Source organism: Nanorana parkeri, unplaced genomic scaffold, assembly GCF_000935625.1.
Source record: "Nanorana parkeri isolate BGI_ZX_2015 unplaced genomic scaffold, ASM93562v1 scaffold1116, whole genome shotgun sequence".
Taxonomy (NCBI): domain Eukaryota; kingdom Metazoa; phylum Chordata; class Amphibia; order Anura; family Dicroglossidae; genus Nanorana; species Nanorana parkeri.
In genome coordinates, this window is record NW_017307384.1 from 426,713 (window position 1) to 437,557 (window position 10,845).

Here is a 10,845-nt window from a genome sequence, read left to right on the forward strand (position 1 = left end):
ATGGCTATGTCTTTTTTTAAAATTAAAATATTACACTTCAAGTTTTTTTTTTCTTTTTCTAATATTTAGGACTTTGCCTTTGGTAAACTATTAGGGGAGAGGCTGAATTTCACTAATGCCATTGTCTAGTATTTGTAGTCATGTTGTATCGAAAATAAACACCGTGTGCTATGTTTTCTTATGATTTAGAGATGTCTCCTCTGAAATATAAACCAGACTACACTGCCGGTTGATTTCCTAACACTATTGTTTCTCAACCCATTCATGGCAGCTCATTGTTTCATGTAGTTGTAGAGTTACTAGAGCAAAAGCCAATGCACTGAAAGTGAACTTCCACCCTTGTTGGGTTTTTGTTTTTTTTTGTTATGGGTAGAGTAAGGCTAAGTTACACAGACTTGTAAGCAGCTGGATTTGTCCTCCATTCTATAAGCCATGCGAGCATTGTTCCAGAGATGTACAACTGCACTTGGATGTTTTCCCATTTGTAGTATGACAGAGGCAGGTGGAGCTATGGCAGTGCTTACAAGCACCAAAAGAGGGTTTGATCCCCGGCAGGTCTTTGTAGCTGTCAACGGCACTGTCAAGGACAGTGTCTTTTTCCATTTGTGGCTTGCAGTGATAGCCAGGGTTCTACTGTAAGATGAATTTCTGTTTTTTAAGTTTATTTGATTACATCCCTATGGATTATCCACTTGAAACTGCTGACCATCACTTTGGTGTCATGAGCCCATTGGTGGTTTCTTCATAGGGATGCATAAATGATGGTGTCGGAAGTAGGCTGAGGTCATGACAACAGTAAGCCCTCATTCACACACAACGCAAGAGCAAAATTGTATATTGCGTATATAGGCGTACATGTGCGTATATTGCTCGTATATACAAGCGTATATGCGTGCACTATTTGCAATCCCAGAATGCATCATTCGTAATAGAAATGTTAATGAACTGCATGTGCGTATATGCGCAGAAATACGCTGCCCGGACGCATGTCGGTTCCATTCTGTTTTTACGCTATGCAAATATACGGCTCCATACGCGGCTATGTGTATGGAGCCATTTATTTGCATATGTTACAATACGCACATGCGCGCGTACACGTGCGGCAGTGTGAATGAGGCCTAAAGATCTAACAAATGATCAAACCCTTCCCTGCTCTAGAGAAACAAGTTTGATATTTGCAAATAAACTTTATACAAGGGGAACAATGTGTTTTAATCTTTTTCATCTTCAAAATTTGTCCATGCTGATGTTTACGGTAACAAATAACAGGTTAAAAAAATTAAATCCTTTGGCAGGTGAAATGGTTCTGGAAACGACTGTACTTATTCCAACCATGTTAAGAATTCTGCTTGTCTGACATATAGATTTTTGTAATAGAGACTTGCATCTCGCATTGTGCCACAGAAGCTGTAAAGGGGGCCTCTCATGTTAGCAATATTCTAAAAGTAAAAATTTGCTGTATGTAAATATTTTCTAGCTGAGGTGATCCAGACACATGGCTGATGATTTACCTAGGATCAGATGGCATCGGTTGCCTGTGATGTCTTCTTTCCCTTTCCAATACAGAAATACTTGACCTAGTCATTTGGTTGCGCTGTGCCTTCTTTGTGACTGCTCTCTATGGCCAGCTTAAAGTAGAACTAATCTCTCAAAAGAATACTTTTGTCTTGTAGTGATATAGATGTCAATGAGCCTCGATTTGCAGCAGGCGGACTCAGACATCCAACACTTCCAGAAATGTCAAATGTTGAAGAGTCTGAAGGAGGCTGCAACACTAAAACAGAGCAGTGGTAGCAGTCATGGGCGCCTGGAGAGTGGAGTGTAACAGCTCTTCTGTTGCAGGGACCTGGCATATTCATTTTTTTTTTTAAGCTATTGACATGTTCTCTTTAAGGACTTGTTCACACCATGCCCAGACCAGAATTTTTTTTGTCAGCACATGAAATGCATCCAAATGTATTCCTATAGTATGTCTGGGCTCTGTTAACACCAGTGCAGTCAGTTCCGGTGCGGGGAAAAAATGCTGCACGCATGATTGTTTCTGGTCTACAATGCACCACAGCGCATAAACCGCATGCAAACGCACTGGACTGCACCTGAAGCCCCATTTTAAGCTAAAATAAATAATTTAACAAATGCACATGAAAAATGCACTGCACCGAATTTGCAGTTTTGATCCAGATCTGGTCTGGACACAGTGTGAACAAGCCCTCAGGCTAGGTTTACACCTAGGCGATAGGTCACCGCGCGGCAATTGTGCAGGATTCCGCTCGGATTGCCGCGCGGACAGGAGTCGCCGAGATGTAAACCGATCGTGCTGTGGGTGCCATTATTTTCTAATGGCACCCCAGTCGCGCCGGGCAGATCGCATGGTTTCCCACTGCGTGTCGTGCATCGCAAAAGAAGGTACTTTTTTTTTCTCTGCGATTGCCGCGCAGATGTCACCCCATTGAAACCAATGGGGCCGTGCGGCAATCGCTGCCTGCATTGTGCAGGACCGTGCGATCCCGTGAACCGCGTCCCAGGTGTAGTACAGGTGTGAACCTAGCCTCAGTGTTTGGGTTTACATAAACTTTACAGTTAGGGATGAGGATTAACTGTCCGTAATTAGCTTTCCTACTCTGGTATTTTCCAAACTTCGTCCTGGAAATGAATACTTCTGATTTGTTTATATTCACAGGAAACATTTTTTGGTCTTAGATTTGCTCTAGTTAACCAGCTTTAAATGTGATTATTGTAATTCCTGCCTGCTCAGGATCTCGTCTGTGTAAAACTGGTGTTTTGCTTTAAAGATGAATATACTATAGGAAAGCCTTCTAGTGCCTTAGTGTAATACCACGCAAATATTTTATCGGAAGGATTTTCTGTGCAGTCATTGGCCCCATCAATGGTTGGGAATTTTGTGACAGTGTTACTATCTTGTTCTTTTGACCTATGCAAGCCTTTGATTGTGTCTTGTGCATATTTTGATTGTGCCTATTGATAAAGTCAGAGCTTGAAACTGCCATTGAGGGAATATGGATGCATTAGGCGCACACCTAGGTGTTTCCAGTTGTGCAGGGTTTTATTTTTTGCGCACGTTTTTGCTGTTGAAGACACGTGGTTTTCCCTGCATAGAGATGTCTGTGGGACCAAAACTGCATGGCATCCATCTAAAAATAGCTGTTGCATAGTTGCAGTTGACTTGCATGGAAATGTGTGTTTTGCGCGACAAGGTCCAGTTTTCCCACTGAAAATGTATCGTTTACTCTAAGGCCTCATTCACATTAAGAGCCGGCCCATAGAGATCCGTGTAGTGTGCACGGCCATATCAGGCCGCTCCCGGGAAGGAAGGGTGCTGCGTGTGATTGTACGCAGCAGCCTGTTCTTCTCTATGGTAGTACGCAGCCGTATGCTCACCAATGCTGCACATTTGTGCAGGTGTCCGGACTTGGACGCAGACAGGATCCATGGGGTGGGCGAACACCTTTAAGTCATGGGCTGAAGATGGGGATTCATACTGCTGTAACTTCTGATGGTAAATTTGCTTCTCTGAAGGACCTGAGGAAGAAATATGGAGATTTCCTATGGACATATAGAGATATAGACAGATGTAGTACTTTTTGCTCTCTAAGCCCCCAATCACACCTGCGGGTTCTGTGATTGTGCGCCAAAGCTTGCGTTTTTGTGTGCATTTGGCACATGCTCATGGAAACGTGGCAAAATGTACGACACGCTTGCAACACCATTCATTTCTAATGGCACCTCAAACGCAGATGATGATGCTGGTGTTTGATTTCAAATAATCAAATTCTGTGCACCCAAAACTCCTGTGCAAAAAGTGACTGCTTTGTTTAGCAGATGATACTATTTCCCATGAACTTCCACACATATACAGCATAGCAGATAAAAATAATAGCTCATTGTGGAATTTATTTTAGAAGTGACTGTTAGTAAAAAAAATATTGTCTGGAAAAGCTGTCATTGGGCTTCTAGATGGGCAGATCTTTCGCAATTTCTTGTGCAAGCCACTGGGACCTGCCATGGACTTTGCCCAATTGTTCTGGTGATGCATGTGCTGTATTTCTATCCATTCTTTTCTGCATAGAGTAGTGAGGCATTGAGCCTGCTGGCAAGGAAAGTCTCTAACAACTCCAAGAACATAGCTTGCTATTAGAGCTGCAACAACTAATCGATGTAGTCGATTAAAATCAACAATTTAAAACGTTGTCAACGGTTTCCATCATCGATTAGTCGGCTATCGATTTAGTTACCCTGCTTGCGGCTCCACACATGACCCGAGCCGCACGCCGCAGGACACGCCTCTTCTCCTCCCCGCTCTGAGCTCCCTGACTCACCGCTGCCCGCCAACGATCGAGGGGGAACAGCACCCGACAGGCCTACGATCTTGCATCTAAAAGTAAGTGTGCCTGCTTCTCCTACAGCCCCCCCCCCACGCTGCTGTATAATGTATTATTGCTGGCTGGGATTTGTTGTATTCCTCTATAGCTGGTGGTATTCTGCATTGCGCTGTATAATCATACAGCGCAATAATTTACCACCTGCTATAGAGGGATACAACAAATCCAAGCCCGCAATAATACATTATACAGCGGCGCAATGCACGCAGAATACGAGTAGCTATAGAGGAATACAACATCCCAGCAAATGCATTATGCAGTGCAATGCAGAATACCACCAGCTATAATGTATTGTTGCTTGGATTTGTAGTCCTCTATAGCCGGTGGCATTCTACATTGATTGCTGTATAATATTACACTTTCCATTTCACTATATTGCACACCCACAATTTTTTTTTTTTTTTTTAAACTTCCACCACTCTAAGCTTGCTCCTGTCATGGACTACAATCTCAATACAAACTAGTAGTCCATCACTGGAGCCATTTAAAAAAAAATCCAATTAACCGATTAATCGAACTTAATAATCGGCTAACTAATTGATTTTGAAAATAATCATTCGCTGCAGCCCTACTTGCTATTATATAACTATATATTACTAAATGGGCAGGTTTAATTGCAGTCTCATGTTTGCAGTTGCATTATTTGCTGGAAAATGTGGTAATTGCCAGCAAGAGTTTGAATCACTTAATAGCAGAGAATAAAGTCACGTATATAGTTCATCACTCGCAATTACGTACTCTTCTCAGTATTGGGGAAAGCAGTTTTATTGTCATTCTTGCAGCCTGAGTATTCATCATACTTTTTTTTTTATTGGGTGGAGAGTGTACGCAATGATTAAAATCAGTCCATTTTTAGAGGATGAATAATGATTTAGCTCCAGAATATGCTACGGTTACTGGGCTTTTTTTTTTTTTTTGGCCTGGAAAGGAAATGAGTCAGTCTTTAACCAAATGCAGTGAACTAACCAGAACAGCATTCAAGTAAGCAGTTCTTAGAAATGAATGTGCGGTTTTGCACAATAACTTGTGAAAGTATAAGCTTAATTTGCAGTGGTTTCCTTGTGCTGGGGGATACTATCCGCTCTGGTTGTTCGGGGTTTGGATACATTGCCTTTGCAGTTTTTTTTGCAGGGAGGTCTGTGGTTTGTGTGAGCTGGCAGGTTCGCCCCCACATGCCTTTTCTTCCTCCGTGCAGGTGGAGAATTTCATGCATTTTACTATGAAAGGAATGAATGAACAAAGGGAAGTGGAAAATCTTGATCTGTCATCACGTCTGCCGTTTGTTACAAATGCATTATGACACTGCAAATACTAGAGAACTGGGTATGGCAGTCTAGGTAAATGGTGACCATTTTCAATACAGAAACTTGAATTATGAAAGTTCATGGGGGGACTTCACTATATATACTGTACATATGTGTGTGCATAATATATATATGCATCTATGTGTGTGTGTTTATATACACACACACATGCACTCTTATTATAATGCACATCAACGGAGCCGTTTACAACTTTTAAACTTTGGGCCAGCACTCTTTGTCCTGCCTTTTGTTCATTGATTGTTTTATTTAAAGCCCAACTCCAGCTTAAACCTTTTTATTATGTATTTGATCAAGCAGGGAAAGGTCTCTTGTCTAGTTTTTATTGTTACCTGTGTACCTTAATGGGAAATGGGAAATGTCCTTCATTTTAGGACAGAAAGTAATAAAAATGTTTCCCAACAGGGGCAAACGTTTTCTGGCACTGTTCTGTATTTGTTTTTTGTCCTAATGTCGAGCACACTCCTATTTCTTGTTTAGGTGTCACAAAAATAAATAGTAAGCACAGATCTCCTCAGTGAGGTTAAAGCCTGACATAAAATGTTAGAAGTTTGTTATTAGGGGTTGAATACATACTCAATTGCTCCCTTTTTGGTCTATTTAATATACAGTTTAAAGGAGAACTATGGGGTAACCTTTTTTGCCCATAGTACTCTTTTAGATCACAGCAGGACCTCCCGTGGCATCCAACCCGTGACCCAAAACTCAACATATAGCGGGCTATTGCCTGCTATACGCTGAAAGCGCTGCAGCCGGGACGGATCCCGACAGTACTGTAGAGATTCACCCAGCTGGCTGATAGGCAGAGTCCGCTGTCAATCTGCAGACAGAGCCAGCTACACATGCCCCCTCTCCTGTCCGTCCCTCCCTCCAGTCAGCGTTGGAGGATCGGAGAGATGAGGGGGGGATCCCTGCGGGGGGCGGTGACTGACAGTCACTGCTCTCTGCAGGGATATGATGGGAAGTGAGGGAACGGCGGTATGTTTTCACTCCCTGATCAATAGAGCCGATCTGTGACAGTTTCAATGTCACACATCGGCTCTAATTATGGGGATGAGTGTACTTCACTCACGCCATAGTTCTCCTTTAACCCTTTCGCTGCCAGAGCGGCAAATTCTGTGAAGCAGGAATCCCTAATCGCACCTAAAATATAGGTGTGAATGGAGCCTTAGTTATATCTTTGTAAAACAACCAGAGTTTACACACTTGGGTATAAGCCTCTTCTGAACAGAACTGGTGTTTTTTAATATGGTGTAATATATTAAAAAAAAATGTATATGCCCTCAGGTTTTCCGAGTCCTTAATTTTTTTTCTTTTTTTACATAGTATACATTGTTCCTGGCATATGAAATGTTCTTTCCCGTTGATTCATTTCACTGCGTGTAATTCTGTTTCTGTGGACAGCAGTATAATATTTCATGCTGGTTAATGTAATGTTTCCATCTTTTTGCCAACGGCAGAACCTCTTAATTAGAAGCAGTGTATAGCTCTGTCATCTGTAAAACACTGTTGTAGTTTTTCAAGGAACACAGTCATGGATCAGTTCTTGGCCATAAAGTTTTTTTTTACTGTATTTGTAGATGTATCTATGCTTTCCCTTGGTAAAGATCCATAGATACCAGACAGTGGTTGGACATGTGGGCTTGAAATGATCAATCTTCCTCTTTGTGAGGGGGGGGGGGTGGGTGGGGGGCGGTGGCGACACTGCTAGATTAGCAGTTTTCTAGCTGAACTTAGTCCAGGACATGGCTCTAAAGCTGGCCTTGGATTGCTCAAATGTTGGCTGATTCAGCAAGGAATTTGAGCTGTGGGTGGCCCACAACCTGTCCTATTGGTTTTGGGCTGTCCAAGGCGGACAAGCCTTGGTTCATTAAGTATATGCAGGATTACTGTTTAGGTTGATGACTGCTGTATTGGTGGTCCAGCATATGGCTCAAAATTTGGCTTATTTAGCAGCAAATTCTAACCATGGGTTGTTTCTCAGATCCTTTCAGAATAAGTCACTGTTTGGTGGTGTCAGAACCGATGTACACAATAGCCGGTAGGAGATTCCTCCACCTGGACTATTTGGCGTGGATGGGGGAATCAATTGAATATCTCCCATTCAGCCCATAAATGAACCTTTTGGGTTGTATTTGCCGAAATTTGATATTGATGAAATATAAATAGTCCTTTCTGAATTTTGTTTTTTTTCTGAAGACTTTGCTTTATCTTGTGAGGTTTTTGGTTACTTTTAACATGATGTTTTTTTTACTCTTCTTCCTCTCAGGCTCTTCCCACCTCTCTGGTGATAGTTGCTGTGTACTGCCCAGTTGTAGCAGCCGTTTTCATTGTTTTAAAGCTGGTGAACTACCGACTACACAGGGCTCTGGACGAAGGAGAAATTGTGGAGAGGAGTGCCAGTGAGTTGACTGAGAGGGTGGCAAAGGCAGAACACAGTGACAGTTCAGCCAGACGAGAGGAAAGCAATGGACCGGGGTAAGAAGGATGCCGTTAAAGTCTAACCAGATAACCATGACAATTTTTTTTTTATTTTGGCTTGCTGTCTTTCATTGTGATTTTTTTATTTTATTGTTTTAGTGTTTCTTTGCATTTAGTGCACACACTTTTTAGTAAAGAGATACAAGTATCAATGATGTTTGTAAAGAACTACCGCCTTTTTTTTTTTTTTTAAATCAAATCTTCTTGTGGATGAAGTGGGGCTGGGTTAGAACCATTGTCAGGTTTTTCAATGTTTCCCGTCTCCCATACTGGAGATTTTCCCACTGCCATCTGTGCCTGCAAAAATAATGAGGCTTTTTGGCTCCGATTTGGTTTTACCCCTTCCCTATTCTATCCAAAAATTACAAAATGAACACTTTTTATCATGTCTCTCCTTTTTTATTTCTTGTATTGTAATTAATTGTTTCTTCTTTCTGGTAGTGATCCTGGGGGAGGGATTGAGATGGCAGAGTTTGTAAGAGAAGCCACTCCTCCTGTTGGATGCAGTTCACGCAATTCCTATTCTGGTTTGGACCCAAGTAATCAGGTATAAACATTAATTGAAATAACAAAATAGACCTTGGTATCCCTTTTTAATAAAACTGATATGTTCTATGTTTAGTTTAGCAGAGTCATTGTTTTAGTTAAATTACTAGTTTAGCTTTGTGTTTGAAAATATCATGACTGTATTAGGTTACTGGGTTTCTTTATAGTATTCATCTGCCTCCTTATTGTTCCCAAATACTCCCTTCCTATTGTAACCCCTTCATAAAATGTAGATATGTTTACAGTTGTATAGTTGCAAGGGACCACACTGGTGGGTGGTGCCTCGCACAGTGCCAATGTGCCGATACCATCACATTGCTCTGTCTACTTTTGTTTTTATTTTTAGAACTTTATTGAAATGTCACAAGTGACATTTCACTCAGTTCTACAGGCACAGCTGTGTGCTAGGTGGTTGTTGTGCATCGCATCCCACTGCGTTGAAAAAAGTAAGGCATGCTGTACTTATTCTTTTTTTCAATGAATGGTGCCCATCTGTGACCAGGCAAATTGCCTTGTCTTGCGTTGGGGCTGCACTTAAAGCAATTCTCCAGCACAGCCCCAACACGTCTGCTGTGAATGGGCCCTCATTGTGAATAAATTGGCAGTATTTGCTTTTTCTGATGAAAATGGAAGATCAAATCCCAAATCTGTGTTGATCGTAACGCTATTAACCCCCCACCCCCACCCCCAAAAAAAGAACCTATATGCCTGAAAGCTTCTCCAGCCTCACCCAAGTTGTTGGATATATAAAAACAAGTTAAAAAAATGATGAAGCTCGTTTCAGATCAACCACAATTGATTTATTTTACTATTCTGTTTGTTGCAGAACAGATTGGTTTGTTTTGCATACTGCAGTTTGTATGTTGCCTTTGCTCTTTGTATTGTCTTTTTATATGACCCTAACAATTGTTAGAGGTATTATCCACAGCATCCAATCAACGTTTATTTGTGTTATTGACGCATGTAAGAAAATTCACGCTAACAATTTGAACTTAGGGCTCTTTCACATGTGCGTTGAGAATTTAATGACAGAGCAATGCTGATAAACACACTTATAGGTTAACAAAGCATTTGGCCGGCATTTTCAAGGCGTTAGGGAGGTGTCAAAAATGCTTGCAAAATGCCCTGCAAGTAGGGGAGTGTGTTTTAAGGGTAAAGTGATATAGTAAAGGGAAGTGGCCAGCAGGTGTCGCAGTACCTGGGCACACTTGGGTCATACAATCTGAACACCTGTGCAACCCTTCTTAAATGCCTAAAAACTGCTCTAGGGCGCATTGACCAAGCGTTTAGGTGGCGGTTAAATATAGTTCAATGGAGGCATTATTTCAACGGCAATGCCTCCAAAATGTGGCATGCACTCTATATTTTTTGATGCAACGCTAATGCCCATGTGTGAATTGTACGGGGCGGTTGCTATTGTTTTATCCCACATGGCTGTTAATAGGCAGCAGAGAGGCTTTAAAAACATTTCTTCTCTGCCTGGTTTTGACACGCGTGTGAAAGGGCCTTTACTGTGAAAAATAACTTGTTGCCTTCATTGAGGTTTCACAGACTAGACTACATTCATCACATTTCCCTCATGCATTTTTAGCTTTTTTTCATACACTATAGTTAATGGTGTTCTTCCTCTATAGGTTGGCATGTCTAGATATGGAGCTGCGTCAACGAGTAAAGGTATGACAACATGCTAATATGCTAATTGTTTTTATGGGTCATATTGTTCTTATATTGAAGGTGTCAATATAGTGCTGTGCATATATTTTTTTTAACAGGTATGTATTTATTGGTTTAGTGCTGTGTATGTGTATGTATATATATATATATATTGACGCATCCCAGCTTCCTGATTGCCCGGAAGTACCGGTATCGGTGAGTATTGACCAATGAGAAGCGCTTCTCATTAGTCAGCGTTCTCAGGTGACCACGCTGATGACTGAGTGCTCGCCATTTACGAGCGTAACCTGAAATACATCGCACAGGGCTGCTCTGTTTGTACGGTGTATGGGATGTTCACCGGCACCCGCTGAGGGAAAGGAGCACTTGTTCACAGGTAAGAGCGGGGAGGGGGGGTTGCTGGTTTGGTTGTGGAAGAGGGG

The 10,845-nt window shown here is 41.7% G+C and overlaps 1 protein-coding gene across 1 annotated transcript in view; it reads left to right on the plus strand.

The window, feature by feature from the left end:
* PCNX1 (pecanex homolog 1 (Drosophila)) overlaps window positions 1–10,845 on the plus strand; it is a 110,715-nt gene that overhangs the window by 20,932 nt on the left and 78,938 nt on the right. The window contains 3 exon segments of the mRNA XM_018567924.1: window positions 7,992–8,200; window positions 8,645–8,750; window positions 10,384–10,423. Coding sequence (XP_018423426.1) covers window positions 7,992–8,200; window positions 8,645–8,750; window positions 10,384–10,423 — 355 coding nt within the window.